A 21,617-nucleotide genomic window follows, 5' to 3' on the forward strand; every position below is an offset into this window, starting at 1 on the left:
GGCCGACCTGTTCTTGACCTCTTTCATATCCTCCTCTTCCTCTACCACCTCGGCCTCGAGTGTTCTGAGTATAAGGAACCTTCTTCTCCCTAATGGTTGCCTTTGCTTGGAGTGCTTGATCAAGGGACTCCTCCTTCTTCTTCCTTCTCCGCTGCTCATGCGCTTCAAGCGACCCAGCAAGCTCTTCCACCGAGAGCGCTGTCAAGTCCTTTGATTCCTCTATTGCGCAAACTATATTCTCGAAGTCGTCGGTTAACGACCTCAAGATTTTCTCCACCACTCGGCAAGCGGGCAACGTCTCTCCATTTCTACCGAGCTGATTCGCTACGGTCTCAACTCGGGAGACGTACTCGGCAACCCCTTCATCTTCCTTCATCCTCATCCTTTCAAGCTCGCCTTTGAGAGTTTGAAGCCGAACTTGCTTCACACGGTTATCCCCTTTGTATGCCTTCTCCAGAATATCCCACGCTTCTTTTGAAGACATAACATTTGCTATCTTCTCAAAGCCGGACTCATCAACAGCTCGGTACAGCACGTACAAAGCCGTTTTGTCCTTTGCTCGTGTTGCTTTTAACGTAGCAATCTGGGCTATCGTCATTTCTCCAATATCCTCTGGTTCTTGGTGCCCATTTTCGACCACCTCCCATACTTCTTGGGAACCAAGGAGAGCCTTCATCTGCAGGCTCCAGTTATCATAGCTGACGCCTTTTGATAACTTCGGCAGGGGCATGCTGTTAGCTAAGTTGGCCATCTCGATCAAACTCTCTAACTCACTCAAACACTCAGGCTCTCAAGCTCTGATGCCAATTTGTTGACAAACAAGTCTCTCTGGATAAACACTCTTTGTATTCAGATTTGTTGTGTGTTGAAATGAAGCACTACATGGTCCTTTTATAGGCCTTTGGACATGACCCTTCAACTACATTCATTAAATATAACACTACCTAACTCAAAAATTAATGAACTCTATTGCATGCTTAATCATAGCTAAAACCCACTCTCAACCTTTTGCAATCTCCTTGACAATTAATATAGCAACTTCCAACTACCCACATTTAAGTTTACCTAACCGTGTACATGTTACTGCTTAGTTCAAATTTGTGACACATGTAGGTTCCAACTTATTAGTAAGTTACATGAAAATTGTGAATATGTTATTGTATACGAAAATTTTAAGCATAGTAATTTTATTAATCTAGTTTTATTTTCCATTGGTAAGCTTCAAACTGAAGACATTATTAATCTAGTTTTACTTAAACCAATTACTTGTTAATAGACTACAAGCAAAATTGGTCTTATTCAAAATTAAAGACAATTATATTTTCATTTGAAGTTGTTTGTTAACTGTAATATTATTTCAAAAAAATTGTCCTGTATAATTGTTTTGATCATTATTAATCGATTATTTTTAGGGACTTTATCCAACCTTGCAAGGCTTAGGATAACACATTGTCCGAAGTTAGGCTCAATTTTTACAGCATCTACAACTAAGAGCTTGACTTCTTTGGAAGAATTGTTCATAGAAGACTGTGATGGACTGGTGAACATTGTAGACAGTGGTGAAGAATATGACACAGAGATTCTAAAAGCTATCTTTCCTAACTTAAGAAAGCTCTCAGTGCGTTTTTGTGGCCAATTGAAATATATGTTTGGCCAATATCCCTTAGAAAATCAGGATTATAAAGAGATTCATATTCAATTCTCTGCATTGGAAATACTCTCTCTTGATTATCTACCAAACTTTGTTAGTATTTGTGCTACCAACACTCTCACTGTGACGTGTCCTTCTTTGAAGGACTTTTATTGTCACAAATGTTCCTTTCCTTTTTATAATGGTGTTGGTTATTTGACGCTTCCTACGGATTCAAGAGAGCCGATCAGCATAAATAGGAAGGTAGGGTTGTCTTTATTTTTATATTTACATTTTTTGGTTTATGTTTACATTTTTTAGCATTTCCTCTTAATGTCCTGCAGGATCCAAATTGGATTCATAGCCATCTCCCCACTTTGCAAAATCTATCCGTATTATATTCTGAAGCGGAATGTATTTTTTTTCTTAATGGATATGGAATGATTGGGCAACGAGTGAGTTTAAGGTTAGAAAACTTGTTGTTGAATAATTTACCTCAAATGACTTATATTTGGGTGGCTTACGACAATTCTGTTACTCTCCAAATTTTCAACCGAGTACTCACCTGAATTTGTTAAAATAAACACATTAATTTCATTTTTTCTTCAAGAATTTTAATTTTATGTTCTAGACATTTTAGTTATGAAGAAGACTGTTGTAAAGAGATCGATCCTATCATGAAACTTTTTTTATCTTCTTTTATTTTTAATTTTAATCATATAATGATCCATCATGGAAAGTGGAGGTTGTATTCCCTCTATTATGTGTTTCATTGCCACGTCAATTCTCTAATCTATATATTTTTACAGATTTCAGAAACATTGGAGTTCACAGTTGGGGTTTTTATGACATAGCAAGATTTATATATGAACATTCTACTATGAGTGGTAGGAATGAGTTCACTTCATCACAGGTCAGAACCAACCAATCTATGAAAAACTTAATAGCCTACTCTGTCTCATTATTAGAATTTTTTTTTTCAATTTTATCGTACTAAATTTGATCTCCCTTTTTCTAAAAGAAATTAAAGTGATCATTTATGTGAAATTCATGGTGATTGTGTTACAGTAACAATGTGGTCCAAACAGCCAATTATATTTCACTGATTAAAGTTAAGTTGATTTGTTGACAAAAGAAAAAACGTATACGAACAGTGACAGGTGAGTATAGAATAATGAATAACTTAGAGGAAGTGAATGATTTAAGACAGTTTAGCATTTAGTTGGTCATTTCATATATATAGGAGTTTATGGATGGACAATAAATGATTGAATCATATATTTCATAAACCGACACAGACCACTTGGATAAACTTAATGTAACACTAAAATTCTTAAACTAAATCATCTTTGGTAGATCAACAGAAGTCGCCTTAATTACCAACAAATGCACATTCTGCTAAGTAATTTATCAGGAAATGAGTGGTTTATTTATACTACTCAAAGCTAAGGAATGAACAAAGAAAATTGTTCCACTGCTTCAGAAAAAAGGACAATTGCATGTTCCTTTTCAAATGGCGGTTAATACACATATTTCCATTTCGTTTTTATAAAAAGGAACGAAAATATTCTACCAAATTACAAATCTTCTGGACATGTGCAGATTGCAGAATATTGAGTGGTGCAAAGAATTCAATTGCATCAGATAAAGTCATAATAAGGAAGTATAGTCACAATGAAAGTTACCTTACCAAACTTAGCTTTTGCATTGTAAATATGAAAGTGATGACCACATTTATTGGAAAAGTTCTAGAATCAGTGATAGCCTAGCAATACCAACTACTGTTTTAGAATTTGTAATATTACTAAACTTAAAAATTGATTTTGTAATATTAACACTAACTCCTGACATGCTTGTGCAATATTTCAAACGAAAGTTGGTGTATTAGGAATCAAATAGTGAAGAAGGTTTTCCAAACCAACACGCACTTGAAGAATCAATCGCTCAAACCACTATCATACCACAAGATGATATACATTAAAAAAAATAGAGCTCCTTTCAAACTTTAGAGCCTCTGACTCAATCGTATATTTTCAATTTGTGATACACAGGAGATTGGGGACGTAGGAAATGAGAGCATTAAATCTTCATCAACTGGTGTTGCAACTGACATTGAGTCTGGTGGCGAGGACATTCTTGCACTAGATTCCGAGGTAGTTGAACAAGATGATAAGATGAATGAAGACAAGGCAGGAATCCAAGTAGAAGAAGGGTTGAACCTGTTGCATAAACAAGAGGAAATAGATGTTGTTCCTAACAACAACATTCACATTTCTTCAGGTTTCTAATTTCTTATTTTCTTATTCACATCCTATGTTTTCAGATCACCCTCTCAAACTTCTTACAACTTCTGCAGATATCCATGCAAGACTGGGAGCATATAAACATTTTGTTGATCTGGATAATGCACAAATTGCTCTTCTCCTGGAGGCAATAACAACATATCCTCATCTTTGGAATGCTTCCAAGAAGTTTAGTGAGCGCTTTCAAGCTTGGAGGTTGAAGATTTTGGCAGATATGTTGTTGTTCCTTCAGAAGGAAAGTGTGGATAGTGTGATTCCTCAAAGAGAAAAAGAGTTCCATAAACTATGTGAAGAAGCTATTGAAGTGGGATTTGAAAGTTCATGGGTAGAAGAAATGCGTCAACGTGTTGTGGCGAGGGATCCTAAGCTGGGAGAGGACATTGCTAAGACACAAATAGATGAGAATTCTAAGAGGTATGTCTATTTAAATTCTTCACTGTGTAATGTAAAGAAGGAATCTTATTGCCTTTGTTGATGTCCAATTAAAATGTTTTTGTTTCTTTTTTATTGTGAATTTTCTGTTTTTATCTCTATGTTGTGGTTGTGTGGATTTTCTATTTCTCCTTAGATATACATTTGGTTGCATATGCAATTCTGACAAGATTGATAGCATCAGTTTCTGAGTTTTTTTTCTTTGGCGAGCAATTTAAGTTTGTTAGACAGGTGTAGTTGTGGGGACACGGTACCAGATTCCCAAGGTGATGGGCCTAACATTACCTTCGAAGAAGGTTCTAACTCGGTTGATAAAGGAGGTGAAATAGTTGTTTCTAATGACCACATTGTGGCTCAGAGTAATGAAGAACCAGAGCAGGAATTTGTTGCAGAAGTTTCAACTTCAGAAATACCAATAATAGCAACATCATTAACAAACTCGCAACCAGTTGAAAGGCCAACTCCAAGTTATTTCTATATTCCTCTACGTGAAACACCCTCAAATGTGAGTCTAATAAATTTTTTTGAGTATTGGATGAAATAAAAGTAGTGAGACTATTGTGATTTTACAACTGTTCTTTACTTTGTTTAGGCATTGGTGGACACACAGCGGAATAGTGAACCGTTTCTGATGAACCAGAAAAAATCAGTTGGTGAAATTCCTCAGGTAAATGACAAACAAAAATACCATAAATTATTCTAAATTTTTGTTTTTGCATATAATTCACAATGCAATTGATGGATTCAATTTTTTGTCCCTTGTAATCACAACGGCTATAAACGACTAACTCATTAACTACTTAGACCCCAACAACTAGTACATTAATTACTCACAACGGTTAGTTTCTTACTATTATAATTATTGCTTATATTTTGTATCATTAACCCTATGTATAAGGTGTAGAGTGTGGGAAACGTCTACTACTATATCTAATTATGCACCTAGGGTCCTAGTGTAGTCTCTTAGTCTACATTGTACTTGTATAAGTTTTCATTATACCACCACCATTTGTCACTGTTGTCCGTGGCAGTTCTCCACCACTAGTCACCGCTGTCCGCGGCTATCTAGCTTGGTTTTTCACTATCTGAAGTTACCCACCATTGTCCAACACTGTCCAGCACTAGTTTCTGCCAGTCTGCCCTTGTCCACAACTATCCGCCGCCTTCCACCATCGTCCACCGCCGTCTGCTGTCACAGTTTCGTCCGGTGACCACCGGATCTGGATCGCCTATTCGAGCGACAACCAACCCCGCCGGTGTCGAAGGAAAATTCTCCTCCACGCGCCGCCATTCTGTGCGCTGTAGCCAGGCACGTGACACTCACGTGCTGCCTTCCCGCTGCCGGAACCTTGTCGCATCTCTACTGCAGGGGTCACCGGAGCTTCCTCTATCTGTTCAGCCCCCTAGAAGCTAGTTTGAGTGAGATCCTGAGGCCTCCCTTGTGAAAATAACCCTAGGGCTTAGGGTTTCTCTTGTTTTTCTTCACATTTGCAATTGTTCTTCATCTCTCTGATCCGAAATGGCCACTGCAAGGGCTATTTCATTTTCTGGAAGCCCTTGCATAACTTCAGAGAAACTGAATGGCCAAAACTATCTATCTTGGTCGGCTGCCGTGGAAATGTGGTTTCTTGGTCAAGGACACCATGACCACCTCGAGAAGGATGGCAGCCACGTTCCTACTGAAAAGGCTGAACAGTGGAAACAAGCAGATTTCCAACTATGTGCTCTATTGTGGCAGTCGGTGGAACCACGACTTTTGATATCCCTCTAAGCCTTCAAAACATGCCACTCGTTTTGGAAAAGGGCTCAGAATATCTATGCAAATGATATCCAGCGACTCTAGATTCGACGAACAAGTTGGCATCTCTAAAAATGACTAACCATGATATGATCTCGTTCATGAATGAAGCTCAATCTGTTGTGGAAGAACTTCGAATGTTCTTGGAAGTAGACTCTCTATATGAAATGAAGAAAAAGCTTGAGAAGTATTATATGGTGATGATCTTCCGCGCTATACATCCAGACTTTAATCATATCAGAGATCAACTTTTGACCTCTTATGAGGTTCCTTCAATGGACTCTTTGATCGCCCGCATGATACGTGTTCCAACTCTTCAAACTCCAGAAACTCTTGTTGTTGTGGAACCATCTGTCATGGTCGCCACCCGAGGAAGAGGAGGACGTGAAACTAGAGGAGGTGGACACGGAGGTCGCGGGCGTCCTCAGTGCACGTATTGTAAAAGAATGGGTCATACCCAGGCAAACTACTACACTTTACATGGTTTTCCTGTCAAAACAACCAATGTCTCCCAAGCAGATACTACTAACTCCAAGTTCACTAAGGACGAGTATCAAGTATACCTACGACTCAAGTCCAACAGTTTGGCACAATCATCTCAAGCTCCAAGTACATCAACTGCTTGCATCTCTCAATCCATGGAAGGTCACAATTCATGGGTAATTGACTATGGTGCTTCTGACCACATTTCTGGTAATACCTCTGTGTTCTCAACCATTTTATTTAAAGAAAAATCTCATTTTATAATCCTTGTGAATAGTTCTAAAACATCCTCAAAGGGAGTCGGTCAAGCCATTATATCTCCCTCATTAAATTTAAAATCTGTCTGTTTTGTCCCTAATTGTCCCTTAAATTTAATTTCCTTAAGTCAATTAACCAAAACATTGAATTTATTTGTAACTTTCGATAACAAGAGCGTGGCTTAGGGAGACGGATTGGAGAAGGATATGGAGCGGGCAGATTAGTCCATTTTGGATCTCGTCCACGAGTGTCATGTGTTGCAGCTCCTAATCCTAAAATGTTACATGATCGGCTTGGCCATCCTCACCTGTCCAACTTAAAGAAAATGTTTTCTGAACTTAGTAGTATCCAGACCTTAGAATGTGAGTCATGTCAACTAGGAAAACATGTTAGATCTACCTTTTCTAAAAGGTCTCAATCAAAGTGTACTTCTAGTTTTTCTGTCATCCATTCTAATATTTGGGGACCTAGTCGTGTTTCATCTTTTGGCTTTAGGTATTTTGTTACTTTCATTGATGAATATTCGAGATGTACTTGGGTTTATCTTATGAAAGATCATTCTGAATTGTTATCCATCTTCACATCCTTTTTGAATGAAATCAAGAATCAATTTGTTCAAGTAATCCAAATCTTAAGAAGTGACAATGCCAAAGAGTACTTTTCATCTGCTTTTTCTAACATTTTGAGTTCCCATGGTATCCTGCATCAATCTACTTGTCCTCATACGGCACAACAAAATGGTATAGCAGAAAGAAAAAATAGACACTTGGTTGAATTTGCTCGTACCCTTTTGCTTCATGTCAATGTTCTTGTCCATCATTGGGGATATGCCATCTTAACTGCATGTTTTCTCATTAATCGGATGCCATCTTCCTCTCTCAATCATAAGGTCCCTTTGTCCCTTCTGTTTCCAAATAATCCTCTCTTTCACACTTCTCCTAGAGTTTTTGGTTGTGTATGTTTTGTTCATGACATGTCTCCATGGTTAGACAAGCTTTCTGCTCGCTCTTTCAAATGTGTCTTCTTGGGCTATTCACGACTTCAAAAAGAGTATCGATGTTACTCTCTTGAAACCAAGAAATATTACATGTCTGCCAATGTTACATTCTTTGAACAGACCCCTTACTTCTCTCCATCTGTTCAAGTGTTCATGTCATACAACAGGTCCTCTCTATTCCCGTGGTTGAGTGCAATATTCCCAATGTCTCTATCAATCCAAGTCTCGACCAAAGTCCTCCTGAGCCATCATCTTCACATATTGATTCTCTCCAACATAGGACCCCGACGAATAGTCCAGTTTTCCAGGAACATGGTGAATCCCCTACTTCAGATTCTTCTCCCTCGTCTCTTGATACCACGACTCCTGATGAAGGTGATTCAGGTTGGCCCATTGCTCTCAGAAAAGGTACTCGTTCCTCTCGAAATCCACATCCCATTTATAATTTTCTTTGCTATCACAAATTATCGCCTTCCTATTGTTCACTCTTATCCTCAGTGTCTTCTGTTGTTATTCCCAAAAATGTGAATGAAGCACTTGGTCATCTTGGATGGCGACAAGCCATGATTACAGAGATGCAGGCTCTTGAAAGCAGTCATACTTAGGAGCTCGTGCCCCTCCCATTAGGCAAGAAGGTTGTTGGTTTCCAATGGGTGTATGCAATTAAAGTTGGCCCTGCTGGTCATGTTGATCAACTCAAAGCCCGATTAGTTGCAAAAGGGTACACTCAAGTTTATGGCCTTTATTATTGTGACACTTTCTCTCCCGTGGCCAAGATAACTACTATTCGCCTCTTCTTTCCAATGGTAGTAATTCGTCATTGGCCGCTTCATCAATTGGATATCAAAAATGCCTTCCTTCATGGTGATCTTGAGGAGGAAGTTTACATGGAGCAACCTCCTGGGTTTGTTGCTCAAGGGGAGTCTGGTATGGTATGCAAATTGCATCGCTCTTTATATGGCCTCAAACAATCACCACAAGCTTGGTTTGGAAAATTCAGCTCCATTGTTCAAAAATTTGGGTTAAGACGTAGTGAGGCAGATCACTCAATCTTTTACAAACATACCTCTCCTAGGAAATGTGTCTACCTAATAGTATATATTGATGATATTGTCATTATAGGAAATGATACTACTGGAATATCTCAATTGAAGGAGCATTTGTGTAGACATTTTCAAACCAAGGATCTTGGAAGCCTCAAATACTTATTGGGCATTGAAGTAGCTCAGTCAAAAGATAGAATTGTAATCTCTCAAAGGAAATATGCTCTTGATATATTACAAGAAACACGCATGATTGACTGCAGACCAGTAGACAGTCCTATGCACCCAAATCAGAAGTTAACAATAGAAGAAGGCAAATTATTCTCCGATCCCGAGAGATATAGGAGGCTTGTTGGAAAGTTAATTTATCTCACTATTACGAGGACTGATCTATCTTTTGCAGTTGGAGTTGTTAGTCAATTTATGCAGACTCCATGTCTTGATTGGAATGCCATCATTCGTATTTTAAGGTACCTCAAGAAGACTCCTAGACAAGGTTTGCTATATGAAGATAAAGGAAATGTTCAAATCTCCAGGTACTGTGATGCTGATTGGGCAGGCTCCCTTATTGACAAACATTCTACTACGGGATATTGTGTCCTCCTTGGAGGAAATGTTATATCTTGGAAAAGTAAGAAGCAAAATGTAGTGGCCTGATCCACCGCTGAAGCTGAATATCGGGCAATGGCGTCTCTCATGTGTGAATTCATATGGGTAAAGCAATTTCTTCAAGAGCTTAACTTCTGTGAAATTAAGACCATGAAGATGTATTGTGACAACCAGGCTGCTCTCCACATTGCATCAAATTCAGTGTTTTATGAGAGAACTAAACACATAGAAATTGACTGCCACTTTGTTCAAGAAAAATTGATGACCAAAGAAATTTGTACTGAGTTCATTGGGTCAAATGACCAACTTGTAGATGTGTTGACCAAGTCATTAATGGGACCTCGGATTGAGTTCATTTGTTCCAAGCTTGGTTCATACAATTTGTATGCTCCAGCTTGAGGAGGAGTGTTAGTATCATTAACCCTATGTATAGGGTGTAGAGTGTGGGAAACGTCTACTACTGTATCTAATTATGCACCTAGGGTCCTAGTGCAATCTCTTAGTCTTTCGTGTACTTGTATAAGTTTTCATTATAAATAGAAGAAAGTGAGAGTGGTCCCATAAGCCTACTACTCATATATTTTCAGTCTCAATCTCAAGTCTTACCTAGGCTAATTACCCACAATGGCTAATACATTTAAATTTATTAAAAACCCAACAATATGCATGTCCACTTGCCATCAACAATAACCCTGCTAGTACATTGTAGAAAGAAGTCAAGTCTGCAACTTATTATACCAAAGCTACACATATCATTTGATCTTGCGCAGAGTATTGTGTAAGTTGTTGTAAAGGAAAACCTATATAGGTTGTAAAACTAGAGAAAAAATAATATAGAATAGAGCTTTTCTTATGAAAATGCACTATAGAAGAAGGGAGAGACAAATAGTGGATTGCAATATATGAATGGGTTATGTTTCTACAAAGGATTTCTCTCCAAGGGATATAAGCTTATTTTTCCCCAAAAATTAAACAAGTTTTACAAAACTTAACAACTAAAGCTTCCTTAATAACTAAATTTCCTTAACAACCAAGTTTTCCAAAGCTTTTAGAAAGTAGGACTTTAGGAAAATCTCATTTTCTAACACTTCAAACTTGATCTTAGAAAGTGCTTTGGTCATAATGTATGCAATATGATTTTCTAAACTATAATGCTAAAGGCTGATTTCTTTAGATTTCTTTGCTTCTCTAATGGCATGATATTCCACCTTGATGTGGTTTGTTCTACCGTGCTAGACATGATTCTTTGCAATTGTAATGGTTGACTTATTATCAACCCATATGACAGTAGGTTCATCATGTAGTTGCCCCACATCATATAAAACTTTTCTAAGCTAAATGGCTTGATTTATAGTTGTTGCGGCTAATATATAGTCATCTCAACTGTGAATTGAGCCACCACATCTGCCTTCTTTGAATTCCAAGACAAAACATCACTACCAAACGAGAAAACATAACTTGGGGTACTCTTGGCATCATCTAAACTTCCAGCCCAATCACTATCTATATATTCTCACTTTCATCCTTTGAAAATCGTATGCTGTAGTTAGTTATGCCTCTTATGTATCTCAATACTCGTTTTGTTGCATGATAATGAACTTGACTAGGACAATCCATAAATCTAAACAACAAACATTATGTCTAGTCTAGTGGCGGTAAGATACAATTGACTTTCAATTAAGCTTCGATAAGCAGAAGCTTCTAGTTTGCCACTAGCATCATTACGTGATAACTTCTCATTTGCCACAAGGGGTGTGTTTACTGATTTACAATTCTCCATGTAAAACTTCTTCAACATTTCTTTGTGCATTGAAGATTCCTGCATCACATTGGCATATCTCCACTTCATGAAAGTAATTTATTTGTCCCAAATCAGTCATTTCAAATTGAGTTTCCATGTCATGCTTGAATTTGCTAAAAGAATTTGAACTATTGCTAATGACCAGCAAATCATCAACATAAAAGGACATAATGAGTTGCACCTAATTGCTTAACCTTTTTACATATATAGTCGCTTTACTTTCACTTTGTTGAAACCCTTTATGCAGTAGATAATTGTCAACTCTATTGTGCTAGGCCTTTAGAGCCTGCTTTAATCCATAAGGGCTTTTTGAAGTTTGTAGACTTTGTTTTCACTACCAGGAATAAGAAAGCCTTTAGGTTGTTCAAAATAGATGTCCTCTTTAAGCAAAGCAGTTAGAAAAGCTAATTTCACATCAAAATGATAAATTTTCCAACTCATTTTTACTGCCAATGCAACTAGCAACTTGGTAGTATCATGCCTTGCACCATAGCAAATGTATCTGAAAAATCAAATTCATGTTGTTGCTGATAGCCTTTAACAACCAATCTAGCCTTTAAATTTTGTTCTATAAACCTACTTAAGACCAATAACCTTTTGATTAACTGGATTGTCTACAAGTTGCCATGTTCTATTTTTCTCAATCATATTTATCTACTCCTATATAACACATTTCCACCCATTCATTTTATTAGCTTGATCATATTCTTTAGGTTCAAGTGCAACAAAGTTGCACCTTTCATAAATTTCAGCAACAGCTTAAGTGCCTCTAACTGAAAAATCATTAACTTCTTGAATTTTTGTCCATCTGGAAAACTCAACAAACTTCACATTTCTACTAATTAGAATCTACTTTTTCAAATGATTGAATATCCTGTAAACTTCGGAGTTATAACAATACCAAAAAAAATGCCAACTTCTAACTTGTGATCCAACTTTTCTCTTTTTACATCCGGAACAAGAGTACATACATAAATAAATATTTTGAGATGCTCCACCAAAGGCTTCCTTCCATGCCATGCTTCAAAAGGTGTTTTTCCTTTCAAGGCTCGGTAGGCAACATATTTAGCAAGTATGCAGCGGTATTAACCACCTCTGCCTAAAAGGATTTTGGAAGATCCTTTTCAAAAAACAAACATCTTACCATCTCCATAATTGGCTTGATTTTTTTTTAGACACACCATTTTGTTTAGGAGTGTACGGAACAATTAATTGATGTTGAATTCAAACCTTTTCAGATAATTTTTTAAAGTCCCCTATTGTATACTCAGTTCCATTATCATATCTAAGCTTTTTAATTTTGCATCCAACCTCATTTTCAAACATAAGCTTGAACCTTTGGAAGACATCAAACACCTTTGACTTTTCTTTGAGAAAAGCACCCAACTCATCCTTGTAAAATCATCTACAAACAATAGAAAGGATCTACTGCCATTTAAGGATGTTGTACTGATTAGGCCACACACATTAGTGTATAAGTTTTAATTTCTCAATAGTTCTCCAACTTGCTTTAGTAGGAAATGGCAGCTTGCTTTTCTTTCCATATTGACATACATCACACACATCATCATGTTCTTCAATGGAAGGCATGTTTTGCACCAAATTAATACACTTCATTAGCCTTAAAGTTAAGTAACTAAAATGGCCAATCCTTTTATGCCACAAGGTAGAGTCGTCTACTTTGCATGGAAAAGCTTGCATAACAATTTGTTTCAACTTTAAAGGAAAACTTTTCTCTTTCATGTTAACAGACATTATCTCACATAAAAATGGATCAAATATGGTACATCTCATATTTTCAAAGTGCAAATCATAATTCTTTTCAATCATTTGACCCACACTAAAAGGACTTTAACCTAAATAAGGCACAAATAAAACATTTTGAAATGTATTTAGTACCTGAAGGAGTTTCAACAACAACCACTCATTTGCCTTTAACATCAACACTTTTTACATTGCCAATAATGACTTTGGAGAAGTATTACCAATCAAGTTCCTTGAAAAAAACTGTATCTTGAGTCATATGATTGGTGCACCCGCTATCTATTAGTCATACTTCTCTATTGTTGCTTGCAGAATAACAAGAAGCAACAAACAATTTTGCCTCAATCAACTCTTGGTGCTTAACAATTGGAACTTGTTGTCCATGTCACTTTATCTTGTTTTTGCACACCTTTTCTACATGATCGAGTTGGTTACATGCCTTACATTTGACTCCAAATCTCACTAGTGCAGAATTGCATTTTTACCTCGCCTTATAGATCTCGATTGACAAGGAACCGAAGCATATAACGGCGCAGTGGCATTTTTGCAATTTTAGACAACTTTTATGCCTCAGTTCAAGAAAAACCCAAAGCCAAAAGGGGTTATAGGCTTCGGTTAAAAAAAATCGGTGCCAAAAGATGGTTATATGCTTCAGTTGAACATACCCAAAGCCAAAAACGTGGCTAGAAATTTCAAAAATGCCACTGGCCATTACGTCTTTGGCCTCGGGTGGCACTAAACCGGGGCCAAATAGGGCTATATGCCTCGGTTATTAATTGAACGGAGGCCATATAGTTTAATTAGGGCACAAAAATGTGAACCCCTCTACTTCTTCCTCGCGTGCCGCTGCATCTTCTCCATGTTGAACAATACTTCGATGTTGTTGTTGTTGGAGACAGGGAGCATAGTTGGTGTTGTTCCCGGAAAGCACAACGTGGAGGTTGGTGACTCTAGAGTGTCTTCCGTGGATAGCATCATGGCGTACATGCTATGCATCATTTTGGGGTTACTTTCTTTGGTTTGTGGTTGTGGCTTGGACCATGAGCTTTGCCATGCTTTGAGGATGTCGAGGCAGGGTGGTAGAGAGGGTTGTTGCGTAGTAATTTTGTTGAGGACCAGCCTCGCGGGTTGGGTGTTGGAGCCGGGTCCCAGGTTGTTCTGGACTTGCAACCTTGACTCTCTCACAAGTCTTGCTTCCGCTTCGAGACGAGCACTCTCCCACTGCGCCATAAGGTTGAGGTTGCCGCGTCCTTGGATTGGCAGCCACCGGAGCCACCAAATGCATCGGTTTTGGGCTTGTGGGTGGTGAGGTCTATCCTAATGTGGCAAAGTTGAATTTGAGAATGTGAGCTTCGTGAGCCCCAATCGCGGATCTAGATCGTCGCCGCTGAGACGAAGAAATCGTTCACACCGTTCGTCGTAGTGGATGCGCTGGCTGAGGCGAGTTGCAAGCATGGTGGCTGCGCAAATCTGTGGTGGTCGAAGAGTTTGGTCCGCGTGCAGGTTGCTTCGTGATTGTGGTGGCTTGCTCGAGCATGGTGTTGCTGCCATGAGTGGTGCCGCAAAAAATTTAATTAAAAAAAATATTTTTACCCTATGGCTTCGGTTCATTTAGAACCGAGGCATAAAAGGGACTCTATGCCTTCGGGTAACAACCAAGGCCAAAAGGGATACCTTTTGGCCTCACCCCAATATGCCTCGGTTCCAGACCCGAGACAAAATGAGGAAAATAACCGGGGCAAAAAGTCCTTACTGCACTGGTGTCTAAACCAACAATAACTTTTTGTATGGTTCCTCTTTTTATTATTAGAGCAAGGTGGAAACTTCTCTTTCCAACCTCCTTTTTTGTTTCTTTCTTTTTCATTCTTTCCTTTGCCTTTCTTCCCACCAAAAAAATTGGTTTTCATAGTTACTTCTTGATGAAGGATTATCTTGTTTTCTTTTAGAGTTATGAATATGTAAAGTTGTTTAAGAAAGCTTTTTGAAAATTCCCACTGGACATTAAGATAGCAAGCTATCTAGATGTGAAGGTTCATTTCTCAAGCTCATGAAAGGAAGAAGAGAGTTGGATTCAAACTTAAAACTCACACGGCATTAACAACACTTAAAGAACAAAATGAAAGAAGAAACATTAAAAATGGGAAGCATATAAGATGAAGCATGGAAGAAGCACGCCACTCATAGGGGGGATCTAAGCCAACCAAACCCTAGAGATGAGTGATGGTGCCGCCACTTGCAAGCAAGATAAGGCAAGGGTGAGTTCACTTCTAGGAAGGAGAGCTCACGGAAATTTGATGGTTGAAACACAATAGTTTAGAAACAAAATGATCAACCCTTTTACAAGACAAGGAGCACCCTTTAAATAGGAGTTCATAGGGGTCCTTTAGCAAATACAAAAACATGGAATGGACTAATAAGCAAACACTAGAAACCTAAAGCTAGTGAAGTCTCGGCCAAAGTGAGTGAACATGATTGGTGGATGCATTCCCATGAGGATTCTAGACCAAAAGGGGAAGGAGACCAAGTAGCATTCAAAGGAATAAACCAAAAAGGCAAAAGGAGACAAGGTACATGTCTACTTTTGCTTTTGCTTTATGCTTTTTGCTTTCCTCTCTCTTCCACATCATCCATGTGCTCCAATCCCCATGTGCCACCTAGCCATGCTCTACTTCTTCTTAATTACCTACAAAACAAGACAAACAAGGATTAGCATGTTGGTTTAAGTTAATCTAATATTGGTCAAAGGTCAACTTTGGGGTCAAAGTCAACAAGTCAACCAAAATAAGTCAACTAGAAACCAACTTAGGGAAATCAAACTAAAGTGATGCAAAACAAAGATAAAGATGATGGAATAAAAGACTCCCCTTTAAATATGCTTCTAGTGATCCTTCTTGAGGGAGCTTCTAAGGAGGTGGTGGTGGTCACGCCTTCTTCACTTCTTCCTTGAGGTATGCTTTTGTTGTTAGCCACAAAAAACCTTCAACATTTCCTTCCATTCTCAATGATTTTCTCTGCTTAGTGGCTTGCAAACCATTGACAAGTTCTGCAAGTTCCTAGAAAAAAAATTTCTACATAAAGGAAATTTTTTATCCAAATAAGTTCCCATTTTAGCGGCCCACAAATCATAATTTTCTCCTAAAAAATAGTAGGTGGAGGTAAAGAACTATTACTTGATGCCATCCTTTCTTATAGGTATTTCTTTCTGATTTGTGTATGGCTTTCTCACTGGTTCTCACTCTCTTATAGACCCTTGAAAATCAATGAATTGTATAATCTGAAAAATTGTATAGGTTGTAAAACCAGAGAAAAAATAATAGAGAAGAGGGTTTTTCTTATGAAGATACACTAAGGGAGAAGGGAAAGACAAAGAATGGACTGCAATACAGTGGATTATGTTTCTACAAAGGATTATCTCCTATTTATAAGAGAGATATAAGCCTATTTTCCCCAAAACTTAACAAACAAGTTTTACAAAACTTAACAATCAAGCTTCCTTAAGTACCAAGTTTTTTTAATCTTCTAGAAAGTAAGACTTTAGGAAAATCTCATTTCTAACAAGTAGTTTCATCAATTCTTTCTGAATCTGCCAACTCTTAGTTGGAACCAACAATTACTTTCCAAAGTAAATCACATCCCTATATAAGTTTATTTTTTGCATTTCACATTTCCAACGTATTTGGTCAGAATAAAAACGATGTTGTGATTCTAATTTATCATTTGTCGTCAGAGTGGAATTGAAAAACAAAAAAGTGTTGAATTTCTAAGTTAGAATTTAAATTTAATATATTTGTTACCATCATCTCTCATTTTATATATTCATAATAGTGTGATCATAATAGTGGAATATAGTGATGGTAACGTGGGAAACATATTAGTGATATCAAATCGAAGGTAATCTTGGTAATTTACTCAAACAAGTACAATATGAACGAAGAACGATAGATGTAAGAATTTGGACTCATGTCTCATTTGTTAAATCTCCCAAGTAAATTATTCCCTTAAAAATTCCATCAATAAGTAACAATCAATTACTTCACTTAAGAGCATGTCCATTGAATTTACACCAAGTTATAGGATTCAAACCTCTGTTATAAAACATGTGCTTCGAGTATATTTTAGTTAAATCTCACACATCGTGTATCAGAGAGCTTATTTTTCATATTGCGGATTGTTTCGTATCGTGAATAGTAAGATTCATAAACATTTATAAAACATAGCATACAAAAGATGTAAAATGTAATTAATAATATAATCACATTAAAAAATAGTGGTTATATAGTAGATAAATTATGTTAATATTATAATGATTGGATTAGGTTAATTTGTTTGACTCAACTCCTTTGTTAAATGAAAATAAGAAAAAGGATATATATATATATATATATATATATATATATATATATATATATATATATATATATATATATATATATATATATATATATATATATATATATATGGCTTGAAAAATCAAAGAGAATAAGAAAGAAAGATGATAGTTTTCAATGCAGTGGTAATTTTAAGAGTTACCTTTTTTTTAAAATTTTTTGAGTGCAATGATAGTTTTCAAAGTCACTTTTTTCTTTAGGGGGAGTCACCATTTACTAAATGGGCTTGAAAATGTTTTAAACAAAATGGACTAAAATTTTAGGTTAAAAATAGTTCCTAATTCCTACCCATTAAAAGGCCTTAGAGTTCTCTCTTTACTCATAAATCCACACGTGGCTAGCGTTAAAGTCGTTATCATGAGTAGTCACTGAAAGAGGCATCATCATCTCTAGGTCTATCTGTTGGGGATCACAAACACAGACGCACACGAGTAATTACAAGACAAAAGTAAATAACATGAATGCAAATTATTTATGTGATTCAGTCAAAATGACCTACGTCCACTACTATAGTAGATGTAGGGATGTCAAAAAATTTCGTACTCGCGGGTATCCGCGGATAAACCCGCAACGGGTAGGAAATGGATATTAAAAATAGATATTAAAAATGGATACCAGCTACCCGTGGGTATGGATATTTTTGATACCCGCATGTTAACGGAGCAGGTACGGGTATCATAGTATCCGTACCCGTGGATACCCGTACCTGCTAAACTTTACCTTATATATATATATATATATATATATATATATATATATATATATATATATTAGTAAACAACATTATGAGTCTTCATCCAATAATGGTGGTCAGATTCTTACCCCACAAATGAGTAAATTACTTCTATATACTGTGGAGGTATTAATGTGTCTCTAAGACTGGTTATGGACCAACATGGAAGGTAATGAAATTAACACTTTTACTTAGATATTTTAATTAAGTGATTGTTAGAAATTTTTACTGAACTTATGTTTTAAGGCTCTTTTAGATTAAAATTGGACAACATGAAACTTTATACAATGTTGCAAGAGGTGGACATTGATGAAGTTAGTAATTTCTTTAATATTTTATTCAAAAATAAACTACAATATAAATTGGTAGTGATTTTTTATTTGTTTGTTTTTCAAGAATCAATTGGAGAAAGGGGACTTGTTGATCTAAGCACTAATTATGGTTAAATATTTATTTTTTAAAATATTTTTGTAAATACCCGCGGATACCCGTGGATACCCGCGGATATGAAAAAAATAGACGGGTACCCGCATAACGGATACCCGACGGATATGGGTACGGGTACAGGGGAGCTACTACCCGTACCCTACCCGCCCTGTTGACATCCCTAAGTAGATGATAATTCAGATTGATTAATTAGGTTTATAATTACATGAGTATTTATAGAAGTAGAGTAAGTAAATCAGTTAGGCCTAATAAACCCTTCAAACTCTGCAAACTAAAATATGTCCTACTTGGAGGCTGATTACATCAACTGCACTCCAAAGTAAATCTTGTAAATATCAAAATTGTTATACCTCTAAAATAATGTAAGGCCTTCTCAAGAATTAACCATGAAAGCCAATTGAAGCTATGCAAAGCTACAAAGCTTCAACTTCTCTATATAACCACCTTGGCTAACATATATGCAGGATTCTCTAACCCAAAGATCTTCTCCAAGAACAAAGTACCATCACTAATTAACCCTTTAATGAAGGGGTATCTCAATTGGATGTGCTTTGTCTTTGCATGGAATACACGATTTTTTAGTAAGATGAATGACACTTGAATATCACAATAGAGAGCACTATCACACTTCTTTGTGCGCAACTCCTCAAGAAAATTCTTCAACCAAATTATTTCCTTACATGCTTCCGAAATAGCCATGAACTTTGCTTTTGCGGTTGAAAGTGCAAAGCTTTTTTAATGTCAAGACATCCAACTAATTATTGTGTTACCTTCTATGAAAACAAATAATGTAGTACTTTTCCTTGTGTCTAAAGAACCTCTCAAATCTATATTAGAATATCCTTCCAAACTAACATTGTTTTTACTAAAACATAATGTAGTTTTAGAAGTACCTTTCAAGTACAGTAGAAACCACTTGACAACTTCTCAATGCTTCCTTCCTGGATTAGACATGAATTTACTAACATCTCCCACTACATGAGAAAGGTCTGGTTTAGTGCATAAAATTGCATACTTTAAGCTACCAACTGCGGATGCATAAGGAATCTTAGCCATTTTTTCCTTTGTGTGTTTTAGGTGACTTCTCTATGGTGAGAATAAAGTGAACTCCCAAAGGTGTACTTATGATCTTAGCATCTTGCATGGAATGTCTCTAGGACTTTCTTAATATACTTCTTTTGAGATAATATTAGAGAACCATCAGATCTATTCCTACTGATGTTCATGCCTAAAATTTTCTATGCAACACCCAAATCGTTCATCTCAAATTCTTGAGACAATTGTGCCTTCAATTTATTAATTTCATCCCTATTAGAGCCTACAACTGATATGTCATCATACAGTAATAATATAATATAGGATGAACATAAATCTTTGGTATAACAACACTGATCCATGACACACTTCTTGTACCCTTTCCGATTCATAAAATATTCAATCTTCAAGTACCACTTTCTTGGTGCTTGCTTCAATCCATACAAACTCTTGGTCAACTTGTAAACCAAGTTCTCTTTCCCTAGCACTCGAAAACCCTCTAGTTGTACCATGTAGATGTTTTCATCAAGGTCACCATGTAAGAACGTTGTCTTAACATCTAACTATTCTAGAGGAATTCATATTATTCGAAGATAAAATCACATGATATGAACATGATACATGGGGAAAATGAGTTTTTAAACGATTTGTATCATGGAAGTCGAGAATTGTATTGTATTGTATAATTCGTATCGTGTATACATTATGTTTGAGTATTATGACATGGTCTAAGAATAACACTTGGGTTATACAAATAAGAGACATATTTTTCTATTGTCGGAAGTTAATATGAATTTGATAAAGAGAATATATGTAACATCCCATTTAACAGTCTAAACCATTAAACAAAATATTTCATATTTTAATATTCATAGCAAAGAATTTGAGCATACCATATTATAGTCATCCACAAAATTAGATAAACTTGAATACAATTTTTTATACAAAAACTAACCAAGAGTTTCCAAAAGAAAACACAAAACTAACACCAATTAGGTGATCATTGCAAAAGGAAAACAGACACCAAAGCACAACAAAGACAAAAGAAGGGTAAGCTAATGACTTTTAAAGAATTATCTCAATTCATATAATAATGAGATATATATATATATATATATATATATATATATATATATATATATATATATAAACTACGATTCAACTAATCTGGATACATGTATTGAGGTCAGATCTAGGAAGTTTTGCACTTGTAGTGCCATCTCATGCTCTACAGAGCGACCAATTAAGAGTGAAACTGTACCACATACAAGGTTAGTCCATTAACACCTTTAGTCAAGGAAAAACCCTTAGCTAGGACCTCCTACTCCTCTCACCACATACCTCATTCCTCTCTAATTGAGAATTTGAATGGTCATTAGAGCGTTAGGATAACTGCCAAGACAATCTTTACTGCAATGCATACACTACCACAATTCATAACTAATTCTCCTTAAATTAGTATTAACACATCTTAGTCTCATATTTAGATGCTAATCAATCAAACATAATTATAAAACTACCAAAATCAAAGTCAAACAATATCCAAACTGATGATTTTAAAGTATCTCACTTAAGCAAGAAGCACATTCTTGCTCAACGACAAATTGATCGCCCAATGACTGTCTCCTTGGAGCTCTAGAGGAAAACAAATCAATTAAATTGTCCAACGAGTAAAGACCTCTCGCTCAAGCGAGAAAAACTTGAACAAAAGATACTATGATAAATTTGTGAGTTCTTACTTAGGCTAGATTTTCTCGGTTAGGCGAGACTACTCTCACTCAAGCAACAATATCCTCGCCTGGGCGACAACTCTAACAGATATCAAAGATGATTTTCTGTTATTTTCGCTTAGGGGAAAGCCTCTCGCTTAAGCGGAAACAACAGATTCTCACTTGC

General features: G+C 36.5%; 1 protein-coding gene across 6 annotated transcripts in view; it reads left to right on the top strand.

The window, feature by feature from the left end:
- LOC114173671 overlaps window positions 1-21,617 on the top strand; it is a 30,384-nt gene that overhangs the window by 5,826 nt on the left and 2,941 nt on the right. For 3 of the 6 annotated variants that reach the window (XM_028058181.1, XM_028058183.1, XM_028058184.1), the window contains exons 1-7: window positions 1,746-1,894; window positions 1,975-2,096; window positions 2,440-2,543; window positions 3,682-3,910; window positions 3,987-4,347; window positions 4,585-4,870; window positions 4,958-5,032. In XM_028058181.1, the coding sequence (XP_027913982.1) occupies window positions 2,511-2,543; window positions 3,682-3,910; window positions 3,987-4,347; window positions 4,585-4,870; window positions 4,958-5,032 (984 nt within the window). In that variant the 5' untranslated portion in view covers window positions 1,746-1,894; window positions 1,975-2,096; window positions 2,440-2,510. Of the gene's footprint in view, window positions 1-1,412; window positions 1,895-1,974; window positions 2,097-2,439; window positions 2,544-3,681; window positions 3,911-3,986; window positions 4,348-4,584; window positions 4,871-4,957; window positions 5,033-21,617 lie in introns of those variants that run through there. The other 3 variants (XM_028058182.1, XR_003602535.1, XR_003602536.1) reach the window with 3 other exon arrangements.

This window comes from Vigna unguiculata, chromosome 2 (assembly GCF_004118075.2).
Source record: "Vigna unguiculata cultivar IT97K-499-35 chromosome 2, ASM411807v1, whole genome shotgun sequence".
NCBI lineage: Eukaryota > Viridiplantae > Streptophyta > Magnoliopsida > Fabales > Fabaceae > Vigna > Vigna unguiculata.